Genomic DNA, 14,257 nt, shown 5'->3' on the forward strand with positions numbered 1-14,257 from the left:
GAAGAACAAGATGACCATCCAAATGACGGTAAAAAATCTTAGCATAAATGGCCTCTCCAAAACAAAAAATACGCAAACCGATAGAAGTTGGAATAGAAAGTGTAGTCCAATATCGAAACAAAAAAGTTTTCGAACACCATATTTGTCTAGATTTGTTTCAAAACTAACATGAACTCGCACGGCGGATACTCAACTGAACTAAACCAGTGGGTTGAGTACGTGAAATTAGCACTACGAAATTTCACATCCTCATGTGCCTTCATACTGATTGAATATTTTGTTTATTGATAAATTGTAGAAAGCCCACACGGCCGAAAAGAAGATGTGTGTTGCTTTTTGAGCAGAATCAGCTTTTATTCCTCAATCTGTTAATTTAAATTCAGTGACAATACACTATTCCGTTGGCGGGTGGATGGAATTATGTGGATATTTGTGTCCATGAGATTCCATTGTGTACATGAGATTCCAGAACAACACACCTGTTAGGTTGCACATTTTTAAAACAACGTATCTTGTGATTACAAAGGAAGAAACGAATTACGAGACTCGAACAATCGACAAATCGCCAGGTTATATTGTGATTCAGGCGTTTATGTCACGTTGAACAAAGTTAGAAATTGTTGCGATTGCACATGTAACAGGTGAGCAACATATGGATTGCACTGCATTCGGCAAAATACTTACACGATAACCACTCCGGGTATGTATCGTGGCAGAGGAGATACCATCCAAGTGTGTACATAAATTAAGATTAAAAATCTAGAATAACCTAAATTGAGGAACGTACACATTTTAGACCCAAAATGTGCAAACACAGAGGCACTGGAATAAGCCGGAGTTATTCCCATGATAAAATTAGACGCTCGATCTGAAAAAAGCTCGGAGCTTTTAGACAAGGGGCTCGTGTCACTAGAGGGATACTGATGTATGTCTGGTAGCCAATTTTGTTGAAATTCTTTGTTTTTTTTGTTTTATGCCCAATGAAATGAGATGTCGGTGAGGGCGCTGTCACGCGAGGATTATCGTAGCTCCGTTCTGTGTTTCGAAATGAACAATCACTTAAGGTTACCTGGTGTTTGCATAGGCAGTTGAAATTGTTTGGATGGAACGGTGGTGAATTCCGGTCAATTATCACGATGACCTTAGGAATAGAGACCACTCCCAAACGGTCATCGAGGACGACTAACGAAAATTTAATCAGGAATAATGCGACCTGGATTTGCAGCATGTATGTTAGAATTGAACCCAGAAGAAAACGTCCAAAGTCAGAAAAAGTTTAGGTTATTTGTATCCATCCCTGTAAGCACGTGTAGAGGGAGGACAATGAACGTTTTTTCCAGCAGTGTGATTTATCAACTAACTAATCGGGCAAAATAAGAAACATCTTCGAAAGTACAATAAGCTGACATACTTTGCGCTGTCGCAGTCTTCGCTGACAGCTTCTCGCCTTAACGTCCGCTAGGGCAGGCTGAACGGAAATGTACTTCAGAAAAGCCCTTTCCTGACACACACTTGAGAGTGCACTTTTATTGAATACTGATGCATACATCCTTATATATACTGATAATTCATCTGCAACACTCTTTTGGTGTCTATCCACCATGCCCGGCTGGAAAAGCGCGGAGTTGAGATATTTTCACGTTGCCCAATCCTTTGAAAGAGCAGTCAAGATGTCCCTGTGAGGTTTCAGTCACGGAACTTCCGGCCAGTAGGCATGCGTTTTGAGCCATCTGGAGCTCAAACTTGTTATTTAGTCACTTGTTTTTTGTTGAAAGCATCACAGCGAAAGAGGTCCGTTTCACTTGTTTTTTGTTGAAAGCATCACAGCAAAAGAGGTCCGGTGTATAGTAATTATGGTATGAAATGCAACAAACAAAACTAGACGGAGAGATAATGTGTCATAAACTATAAGTGCTGCATATAAGAAGCCATTTTTACTACCAGGATACGTGACGTTTCCGGAGAATTTTTGTACTAACCGACCGTGAGTAATATCAAATCAGTCTGGTAAAATGTATTTAGCAAATTAGGAATTTTATGTACACAAGACCAATCTTCGGAGATGTATTCTCAAGGAATATATGACAATACCTTTTTACTAGACGTTCCCAATTCCCCAGGAAAAGTAATAAGTTGCCAGAAATGTCCTTCCAATCCTTGTAATCTGTATTAAATCATGATGAACTTATAACTCTAACCAGGGTGCGGGCTTTAGCTATTTGGTAAGCCTTCTCACATAAACCTCATAAACCCACTGTAGTACACAGCTTAGTTTGATTTTCTAAGGCTAGTGAGGTTCGTATCTGTCTGAGTCTGCTAACTCCTAGGGTGACTCAACTCTATTACCTCATGATATCAGGTGGAAACCAACCCATATAGTAACCACGGTTTCGCCATTCTGTGTTGTTATTTTGACAGTGAGATCAGATTTATTGTCCGTAATTTGCCAGCATGCACACTCAGGACACGCACTCAGTGTCAGTGCAACAAAGTTAGATCCGAATTGCACCGGATAAAAGCAAGCGTAGTTAAGTTGTTCTTTGAACTTCCAGCCGATTAGTTTTTGTTTGCGGACATTATTCGTAAAGTAATTCTTTGCCGCATTACATGATTACTCTGAAGGCTTTGTCAGATATTTCATTTGATGTTGAATTTTGGCGTAATCCGTCAGTTAGTTGTATTTCTTTGTGTGCGTACATCAACGGCTAAAGTTAGTTCAGCATAAATTCACTGCAGACAGTTTCTAACGCGGCTTTGGCATCTTGACTGTAGAGTTGCCTCATTAGTCACGATTTATGCATGTAGTTCATACAAGGTACATCGAAACTTCAACGGGAAGTGTATTTGAGCAAAGTAGCACGGTGAGCGTGTAAGTTTTATTCGTCGTTTGGCGTGACGTATTTCTACTGTTGAACTGATGAATATTGAATTGGACATTGAACAGAATGTCCAAAGTGACCATTAGCTGATGCGTCCGTATAAACAGGATTTTTGTCGTTAATTTGAACACCGAAAGGATGGTATTTTTATTGAAAATATGGGTTATGGGATAAAAGCACTATGAGGGTAAAAACTGATGTTGTAACGCAAAACATTTCCGAAATACACAGATCAGATCTGATGCGTGGTCGGTTTGGTCACTCAAAATATTTACTTCAAGGAGTTAACTACTATCAGTGTGTGCAATGATTGTGTCATATTTTTAGTATTTCTTTGAAATTCATATTGTTCTTCTTCATCGTCATTTTGGAAGGAAATACCACATCACTGAAGTCAGATTCTTACTAGAACGACTGTTGGAGCAAAGAGTCTACACTCAAAGATTTTATGCACCTTTGAGCTCGCTGGGGATTTTTCTTGTTCGATGCATTTGTCATTGGAGTGAAAAGGTATTTTGATTGACGGGACACTTTTGTGAACAAAAGAACGGACAGAATTCTAATTCAGACAAATATCCATGATTTACCAATGAAGGGTTTTAGGGGCAACAACCCAGTTTAGCTGTGGCCTTGTGCAGGTAACTGAAAACTGAAACGCAAGCAAGTAGATCGTTAGGCCGATTCTAAACACTACTACTGAAATCACATGATATGAACTGTCAAACCCGCCGCAGTTCACTCAAGCTTATGGCTGTTGTCGACTGCGGATCACAGATTGTTCCTCAGTTTTGAGTTCCAATAAAGCAAGCATTACCAGCTCGCGCATATGTATCTTCTTTAGAATCAACAACGCCATGAAAAGGTCGTAGAATGTAATTGCTAATTAGAGCTCATGTAGTGGCGTTTGCCTTAGAATGTTTATTACAGATACAAAGGACGGTTTCAGCTATTTCCCCAGACACGGGCCCCAGGAGACGCTGTGAACTTGTAAGTGAATTATGGTGGAGCAAGTCCGTCTAAAAATTGTATATCTTTGTAAAGCTGGTCCAAAAAAGGGTTTTTATGGGGGCAATTACCGTGCTCGATTACGATCCCTTTTAACCAGGCGAAATAAGAGGTTTATGCAAATCAACAATCTCATATTTTCCCATCTTAACTAAACTAAAGAGAAAATCCAAACGGTTAAGTCTCGTATTTCATGTTACATTCTCCAATGCCGACTCCGGGTTCAATTTTATTTTGTCAAAGCTCATTAGTTGAGGACAATGTAAGGTATTCCGTGCGGTGTTAACAAACTTTCTAACGGATTTTGAAACCCAGGAAGATATTCCAATCCACTAGCTAACGTTTAGTGTACGTTGTATTAAACTACTGATGTAGAGTTTGTGAATGGCACCTAATTGATTCTGCTTCTTTGCAGCTTGTACAACTTCTCGGGGAGAATGAACCCGATGAAAGCTTGGAATGCACACTTGCTTATTACTGGAACTGGTTTATCTGGTCTCATGTGTTTGTCCTCGGAGTACTGGTAAGTGGAAGTGTATGACTCAAGGTTCTCAAATATGTCCTTGAGTATTATGCACCACTGTGAAATTTTACTGAAGTTCACCACTGCAGATAGGAGAATTCGAACAGTTATTATTTGTAAACCATCATGAGAAACAAGTCTGCATTTTTTGTGAGCTGCGCCTGTCAGCGAAACGGTGTATACCTGGAATGCAATGACACGCCATTAGAGTCTAACTGTGTTTCGCATGTGGTATATTGTTGGGATTTTCACAACTCTAATTCTGGGAGTCCCGAAAGCCATTTCAGTTGATGATATCCCGGACTTTCGTGGAGTTGTTTTCCTCCGAGAAAATCTTTCGCACCTCACTAAATAGAATATTTGGTAAATAATTCTTCACAAGGACGCAAATGAAAGCAATCTCACAAAAATTGGACCGATGTGTTCAGATCCCTATTATTCAAGCTAATGCTAGGTATAAATTTATACCGACTGCTTTCATTGGTGTAGCGAATTCAGAAAATAACTCCGCTCTACCTAACAAATACGCTCCACTCATCGAACAATTCAGTCAGGCTGTCCTCTGTTCCATGAACAATAGAGTTGGCGATTTTGACTGTCTCATTTGCTGATAAACATAGTTTTTTCAAAATCCACGGAAACTGAGATTGGTCCACTTTATCCTAGCAAGCCGGATCACTACCAAACGTTTATTAGAAAAAGGATATTTTCTAAAAACAGGAAATTGGTGTGATTTTGACCGCACCTTGTGTACCTCGACCTTGCAGAGATTTCACGTGGAATTCTGCTGGGCGTTCCACCATACAAACTGAAGACTCAGTGTGTCAGCCGGAAAGATTCAGTTGATACGGGAAATATTAAAGAAACTCGCTAGGAATTGCTGGGGATGCAAGAACACTATGAACTTTCTCTTGATGGCGGTCAATAATATCATAAAACAATTATTTCATAACAAACAAAAAAGATTAGTAGTTTACTCAAAAGCGCTTGAATTTTAGCTTATTCTTAAGTTTATGCGCGTGATGTACTGACCTCTCCGTTTTATTTTTTTCAGGCTAAGTTACTTCCCGATACAGTAGGTCGATCGGTTCTGGGGAAATTTGTTCAACTGCCGCAAAACACATCGGCGTTTAGTGACGAAATAGGACAAATACTTATCTCAAAACAACGTGACTGTTGTTTTTTTCTATGTGGGAGTTGTTCAGGTGAGTTCACTTCTATTGCTTACCGAATAAACCAAAATATGCAGTGTGGCAGACAGGCATACCACACCGAACCAAGTGCCGATTGTGGCCGTGTGTAGACACTTTAAACCATATATTGCTATTCGAGTTTTAATCCACCCAAGCCCTGGTTATCTTGTTAATCACAAAGTTTGCAATACCATAGAAGACCATGGTCATGCAAATGAAGCAACTTGTGTATCAAATACACATGGTGTTGATGAGCCACGATGGGAACTTACCAGCTGTTCAGATCTGCGGGGATAAGAATAGATAGGTCCTCACACGAAAATTTGTTTGCCACGTTGCATGGGATGTAGCGGATGGTTTCGTGCATGCATCGCCGGAACCATCAACAACAAGCCTTATGACTTATGTTCACAAGGAGTGATTCTAATCGTAAGCTCAAAACAACAGTTAGGGCGACGGTGACCGTAAGCGCGTTGAAGTTTTTCACTGAACTAGTGTTGAATACTTGTAAGTCGACTAAACTTTCAACTGCAATTAGCACACAATCTTGGATTTTCAGGCAAACACACCCGACCTACTCACACACGACGAAATTTCGTTTTCAAGCAACCAAATTAAATAAAATCCAGTTGACTGTGGACACATGAAAATTTCACAGATCTCATGATAATACATGGGAACCAAACGTTATGCTACGTTAAATAAGCCTGGTCAGACAGTTTTATGTGACAAATCATGAAATCCTAAGTTTGGCCACTGATATATGTTGATAAAAAAGGCTCCGTTTTTAAGTATCAGTGTAGCTAGCTCTATTCGTCTGCAAAGGGCTGGTTTCTCGGCCAAATTTGACCGCAGCTGGCCGAATAGTAATAGCTTTTTGCAAGCCAGAAGTAAATAAAAACCCGTCGGTGTTGCGAACAGGTGGACAGAAATGATTTAAATACATGCAATAGTGAGCTAGCTTGTTATCTTTTGATATTAATTATGGCTAGTGACTGTTGAATAACAACGATATGGTAGCCTCAGTGAGTAGAAAAGTTTTTTTCAATTGTCTGAGTTTGGACACCTTGGATTTTGTTATGATGAAAATTATGCTGAGAGCACATATGAAGTTTTAATGCATATTTGATTGACACTGCACTAATGATAAAACTGCGGAGAAAACGGGTCGGTATTCCTTTTGTCGGCGCACGCTATCCTAACGGATGGCGAAATGGCGGAAACATCAACGGTCTGGAGCATCGGTGGAAATAAAATGCGTACCCAGAGCGACACGTCAAACATGAAATATGCATCTCTACCAGAGACTGGTGTGCGTGTGATACTGCTGCTTCTGAGGCGCATTCGTACACATTTACCTTAAGTTATCCTATTTATAAATCAACAAATCAGTCGAATTTGCTGTCTGCTGTCTGTGCAACTAGCATCGACGTTGAAGTAACCAAACACTGCGCCTAAATAAAACTTTTACGACCGCTTTACTACGCTTTACTACGCTTTACTACTGCTTTCAGCATATCCTAATCCAGTAAATAGGCACTGATATTTTGTGTTGAGCACTGCTGTCCCTAATCGAAACCGACAATTAACAGTTACAAAAACCAGTATGATCCTTTAAGTATCACTTAGGTGTGAGGTCGAAGTTCTTATGAAGCACAAACCGAATAAAATGGCAGCGCGCTAGATCCATTTGAAACAATTAATCCTCAAGTATGTGTGTGCTGTGTGTGTACATTTCTGGACACATCATGCATATGATCTGAAATTGATTTCAACGCTATGTAAGGCGATGACTGCTCCTGTATGCAAAATTAGCCTAATAAAATTATCACTACGTGTTGCTCCAAAAACAGGGGTTCTATAGATACCAGTCGAATTCACACGAAAAATTAGCCTAGAAAATGAAGATGCATAGGAAATTAGGCAGTTTGGCATCAAACTATTGCCTTGCATAGGGAAGTGCAAGCTGGCAGAATTGCATCACTGAATCAACCTAGAACGGACGACACCGTCTAAGACTTTTGAACACCGCAAATGAGAGGCTTGCAATATCATATCCAGTCCTCTAAAAGTACGTTCCCGCAGCAAAAAATCAGTTTTTGCCGTTTACTTGGTAATATTTATAGGTAAAGTGGGGTCATATTGGGTCGCAGCGCACATTGCCATCATTTAAATATACGTTTCCCTAATTCAAAAAAACACGAGGAATTATTGGAAAATATCAAATGAACATTTACAGACTATTGGACATGGAAGCAAAACTCTCATATTCATCTCGTTTTTAAAAACTGAGTACCCGTCTTCTTCTCCAACGCGCCTTGCTGAGCTTTCCTGGATATCCATTGACTATCACTCAAATGTAAACAAAAGCTACCAAGCAACTCCACGACTTCCGCAATAAATCTCACTTTTCAATAGACGCTGAGCGGATTTACGAAAAAAACAAACTACTCACATCCCTCATCAGTATCATACACCGTTACATCGGTATTTGGCACTAAAATTCTCAGCTTTTTATTGCAATCTACAGCTTAATTATAGTTAATAGTTAATAATAATAGTTGACAGTTATAGTTATAGCTCTGTAAACAACGTTGTGCTTCGGAAGAACAGCGTATTTGTTATATTTTCTTGTTTAGGCCTATTGTTACACATTTTTTTCTCAGTGATATTTTTAAATGATTGGTTTTCTCTTGACGCGAAGACCGGCAAGTTGTAACTCCTCCAAACAAAACTTTCATAATCCACTAAGATAGGCAGAAAACGAATTGACCCTGTCTCGTGCCTTACAAATAGTTATTTATTTCCGGTTTTGTAGTTTCAGCAACTGTGGCATTTTTCGCTCTGCGCAGTCGGACAAAAGAAGGACTGAAGATTGCACAAAACGCGTCAACTCTTTTTACGTTCATTTTTCTGATCTGTAAGTTTGCTGTGTATTCGTTCTTGCCCAGTATGCGTGTGAGCAGCCTATGTCCTTTCTCTCACTTGGTTTCGGCAATCATGCCTACTACAAGGAACATTTGTTTTCACAGAAATGTTTGAAAAAACATAGGAAGATATCTCATGCTAAATGGGTTTTTAATTCACTTAAGAAAAGGCTGGTATTTTTAGCTATCAAAATTGTTTTCACCACGATAAGTGTAGGTGCATGAATGTGCTGAACGTACATTACTGAGATGAAGACGAATATTCTGTGGGTTTTAAAAATAGATTTCCAAAATATTTAGTATAGGCTGCCCATGCACGAGGAAGAATATTTTTCAGAATCCTATATTGTGAGATTCTCCAACCTTGACTAACACTCTGTTTGTCTCTATGTACCCGTACACACGTACTGAAACAGAAGAATCATACAAGTCCGGTTGTTCACTAGAACAATCTCTCATGTACCGTTTGATTTTCAGTTCCATCGATGTCTCAGTATTCAACAACCCATGAAAAACATTACGGAAGTAATTGTCTGCCTTACCTAATCTGCGTTCTAGGACGACTGGCTCGACTCTACATAGTTGCCTAGGACATTGCTTTCAACTCAGAATGATACTGTTGCTAGTGGAAACCTCAATAAATCTAAAGTCGAAGCTCAGCATTAGATTCTCAACTTGTTTTCACGGTAGTATGAAGGCAAAAGGAGCATTCGCTTCAGTGAGACCATGTGGCACATTTCGGTTGCATTCATAATGATCATAAAGTACTCAGTATCCGTTTGTTGTTTGTTCAATCCAATAAATCAAGTGAGCAAAACGGTTCAAGCGAAGGCCGTCAGTCATGTAGTTCAAAATGTAAATTTATACGCTGAGTGGGTAGCATTTGAATGACCTGGCCTCATTTCAAAGGCAGCCCTCTTATAATATTGTCCTACCGCAGTTTATTTGTGTGTAAGTGGTAAGGTGTAAGTGAGAAATACCACGCGGGTGTCACAATACCAACCCAGAATGGAAATGTACAAAATTTACGGTGTTGTTATGAGTTTGACTGTTTTCGTACGTTATGACAGCCCGCTGATACCAATTTGAAAATGAACCGAATTCCCTATCTGGTGGCTGAGCATTAGAGATTAGTTGTATTTCAATCACATTGTAACAGTCATTTCATTTAGATTTTTGGGATACACATTTGCGTGGAGAAATGCATCTATCCTGACAACCCGAGTTCAATTTTAATGGCAGTTACGGGCAAACGAGAAAGCCACATCTGTTGCTCCCACCACATATCTTTACGATAGAAGTTATTGGTTTTCCATTTACAGTTGATCGCCATAAACTGGTTTCCTTTCTACCTCGTCATACAGTTTATCTAGCTCCAGTGGTCGTTTAACGACATCAATACACGGAATTTTGAAAAGGGCAGGCTTTACGCGCATTTTAAACAACCCACAGCCTACAAGTTGGTGAGATATTTAAATCAAAGAGTATGCTAACTTAATTCGTGCGCTCTAATTTAGTTATGACTGAATAATCCAATGAGATCTGAGCATCACTTCGGGCGAAATTCTCTTTTCGTGTAATTCTAAGTTACACTAACAACCGAAACTTAAATATCAGCAAATACATTTTAGCCTATTGCTCGGTGCTGTTATTTTGAAAGAGAAATACCTTTGGTAAGTTTCTTAGGTTCTGAGGGGATTTCAGCCTTACATACGGTGCACTATGATTAGGCAAACACGGTTTGCTGTAAAATGCCCACGTTATCTCTTCTTTCTTTGCTCAAACTATCCCGCCTTTAGGGACCATTACTTCAAGCAGCCCCGAGAGGTTCGGTACCTGGCTTCCGCTGACGATTGTCGTGATCAACCTTCTAATCCACTTAACCGTGGCATATCCGGAGTGTAACTTAAGAAATCTTCGACGGCGACTGACAAACCCAATGATTGGAATATCCGCTGGGATACCAGTTGTTACTGAACAAACCGACGATCTGAAGAGTCATCACGAGCAAGACGAGTCCACAACATAGTGGTTAACAAGCATAGGATTGTATGCTTTTTCGGCCGCAATTCATATGGATGAAATGTACGTGAGAGTTTGTGTGCCACGATGTCTGAAATCACAAAAGCATCCACACGGTCCATTCCTTTCCAATATTCCCCAAAGATGTGCCATGAATGTGTTGTATACTACCAAATATACTGCTAAATTATTGCAAGTGGTCTTCAGTGGGAGTTGCAAATCAGGTCTGTATCGATTCGTTTGTGTAAATCACCTAAAAACTTCCGGTTTCTGTCCTACCACATTGATCGTCTGAGTTGATTCGTAAATCATCATTACCATCATCATAAGCGTCAAAGACAGCAACTTCAGTACTGACTGCGAAGCTTCACTGCCGTACAACCACAAAGGCTGTGTAATTATATCTGACGACTTAGAATGGAAAGAAAAGAAGAGGGTGGGTGATGAAATGGACCAGTTAGCTACTTGTCGCAAACATTCTTAGGTACCTGCACCTCCAAACTCTCATCCAAACGATCGAATAAAAATTGATATTGTAAACGTCACTGGCATCAATCAGTCTCCATTTTTTGCATTGTCTCCAGCCAAACTCAGGAGTGTTAGGGTGACCCCTTCATGAAAAGTGTACCATACAAACAACATCCAAAACTCGTCATAATATCTTTCCCGCCCTATTGCTAAGTATCACTTTGTCCACGCAGCAGTCTCCGCTTATCTGAATGAGGGACGGGGATCAATGTTCGTCTTAACAGACACTCTTCTAACACGCGCAGCACACGAAAGAGCCATCCTAGCCGATGGAGCTGGATGTTTTCCGCGAATGAATTAAATAGTTTTGCAGCATAACTGACGGGATATGGGACCTGAACTATTCCATCGGTAACTGTTGTCAGAAGCGGCTCACACTACACCCATTATGCCCATAGTCGAGGAAGTTCTGTGTAAACCACTTCCGAATAAAGCGCAAAAAGACGGATGTATTGTTGAAAACTGAGTGCTTGCGTTCAGTTAAAGGTCGCTATCCAATGCGTGCGACAAGAAAGAAGCCAGAAGCTTTTCACCGGTTAGCATTTTTAGAGCACCTTCAGTTTTCGCAAACACCAGAATCTGTATTTGTGGAGCACGTTGAGCAAGGATATCAACGGTTCTGGTCTGGCAGTGTCATCTGCATGTAAGCTTTCTGCCAGTAGTATACGTCTTCTGAGTAGTCAAGATCACTAGCAGAAGCAAGCTGTTTAATAATGCATGACCTCATTTGCAACCGTAAATTTGACTTTGATCTCCCAGGGCTGTATATATACAACTCTGTCAACAGGCAGATACTGAAAGAGGATATGATCAAAACAGTCCACCCTAGTGGACAACTGGGCTCAGACCGGAAGATATTCAATTAATCAATACTATAGATCCATTTCACAATTAGATTAATGTCCGGATACTAATCCTCATGTGTGCCTCTCTTTTTGAAACATTACTATCTACGGGTTGCTCGACAGAATATCTGAATGTTACCGGCCTGGTGAACTGCAATATAAGAGGCATTCATAAAATTATATTCTGAACCTACCTTAAAATATCGCTCCCTAAATCTGCCAGTTTTTGACAACTTGCTCAAAACTGCTAACAGATTTCCTCACATTCTATTTTGCGACTCATCTAGATTCACTGCTACAAATTAACCCCCTGAACTAAAACCATGAAGACAACTATCGTACGCGTAATCCAGTGTATGTTTTCACTATAACGACTGCAAAATCTCTGAGAAAACGTTATATGTTGAACAGTAAACACATTATAGTTGATGGCTGGTTGCTTCGGTGGCAACAAATAATCCAAATTGGTTATGCTGCCCTCAGTATCACCAGCATCAACTGGTTAACCAAATGTGATCAGTCTGAATTTGGTGACCAAAAAGATAAATGACCTATCAAAACTCTCAAATCAGAAATTCATATGTACTGGGTATTTCACTGCAAAAATGGACTTTTATTTTACTAGATTCTTTGAAGGGTGGGAAACCAGTAATACTCGGCTACCAAATTACAGCTTCTGGCCTGCATTTGAAAAATCGCGTCCTCAAAGTCCTAAATGAACACTCACTAATGTGCCTTACATGTTGGTCGAGGAAACAAAGTACAAACAAGAAGAGATTCAGCAGGTCAAAGAGTTGACGGTCAAGAAAATGTCATGGCATTCACTATCCAGACAAAGTAGGCAGCAAGTACGCTATTCTAGTCGATCATCAACAGGCACGTGATTGCGGTGCGTAACTAGAAACGAGTAGTTCATCTGAGATTCTGTTACCTGAAACGGACTGAGAAATTCGAGTGGTTGGTGAAATGTTACTGGTCAAACGGCTACAACCAGCCTCATGCGTCTGAACGATTTTACGTCAAAAGGCATTTTATCATAGTAACGATCGAATAACGATATTATTTTTATTCTGGGGTGTGTCCGTGAGTTATTGCGTCTGTGACGTAACACGGATATTTTGATTCCATTCTCGTGTATGAACACCTTGCAGGATGATTCGATGTGCTTGCGCCCCGCAGTACTAGTCTTCCTATCATCTTGAACACGTAGATAAAGGATGTTCTAACATTTAGCATCTGAGTCTGGCCTATTTAAACGAACGTTGGCCATATTGCTTCTAGATGTTTGCAGGACTATTGTTTAGTCCATCAAACTAACAAGAGAAGACGTTTTCTCTTAAAGATTGCAATTAATTTGCCCAAACAATTAAAACAAGGTAGCATTCATTAAAAACGTGCCTTATGAAAAAAAAATGATTTTGCTCAGCCAGGCACTTAAGAATTGAAGGTCTTGCGCGTCGAATGAAGAACTGGAGAATTGACGGACACAGGGACCAGCGATAAAACTTATCGCTGATGAAACAAACGATCTGGCTTAGCTTTGCGTAACCCATGGTAACAATAATGAAAAAACTTGCTACATATCATTGACAGAGTGAAATTATGAAATAACCTTGGATGAAGAGTAGTAAAACTATTTAGTTTCACAAAGCGTTGATTTGTTCCCAATATTACCAACATTCATTGAATGAATCTTGATCTGATGCATTGCCAAGGGTTGAAATGTTTAGCACCACTGAAATAGTGTGTACCTTAGATGTGTAAATGTGTTTGCTCGATCTGCGCGAAATCATTTTGTTATGTATCTAGTGACTCGATCGATAAAATAACGGTTTGCCTCTAGGTTTAGCCAGTTGCCGAAGCACACTTAGGGGCGACTTGTTGTCATTTTCAATAATTGTCTACCTGATTTGTATTTTCCACTGGTTTTAGCTAGCTTCACATTGGCTCACAAATTTATCGACAAAGCCGAATGGATTAGAAATGGTTCATTGCTTTGAACGCATGCAAACACACTCTTGTGTATTGTATGGACAGACATTTATCTGGGTGGGCTTATTAGGTAGTTGTCTTTGCAGAAGAGTGAACAAGCATAGAGAACAATCGACATGGTGGTACGATCATTGCAGCCAATATATTTCTGTGGCCTTATGTTTCGTTATCAGTCCTCATAAGGGAAAATAGGGTTATTATGAGTACAAAAATATGGGACAATGGATCGGTGGCTCGCGTAACTGTTACCTCTTTACATAGTGCTGGGAATTTTGCCTGTGGCACGACTCAACCAGGCGCACTCAAGCACTGGATATCAGACGGAACGGTGTCACTACTTAAA

General features: G+C 39.9%; 1 protein-coding gene across 1 annotated transcript in view; it reads left to right on the forward strand.

Annotated features, from left to right (window-relative positions):
- Positions 1 to 10,716, forward strand: part of T265_04338 (hypothetical protein) — a gene marked incomplete at both ends in the record, with an annotated part of 38,649 nt that extends 27,933 nt beyond the window's left edge. The window contains 3 exons of the mRNA XM_009169047.1: positions 4,300 to 4,407; positions 5,462 to 5,612; positions 10,327 to 10,716. Of these exons, the coding sequence (XP_009167311.1) occupies positions 4,300 to 4,407; positions 5,462 to 5,612; positions 10,327 to 10,556 (489 nt within the window). The remainder of the gene's footprint in view (positions 1 to 4,299; positions 4,408 to 5,461; positions 5,613 to 10,326) is intronic.
- Between the last annotated feature and the right edge of the window lie 3,541 nt (positions 10,717 to 14,257).

Source organism: Opisthorchis viverrini (genome assembly GCF_000715545.1).
Source record: "Opisthorchis viverrini unplaced genomic scaffold opera_v5_70, whole genome shotgun sequence".
Classification (NCBI taxonomy): Eukaryota; Metazoa; Platyhelminthes; class Trematoda; order Opisthorchiida; family Opisthorchiidae; genus Opisthorchis; species Opisthorchis viverrini.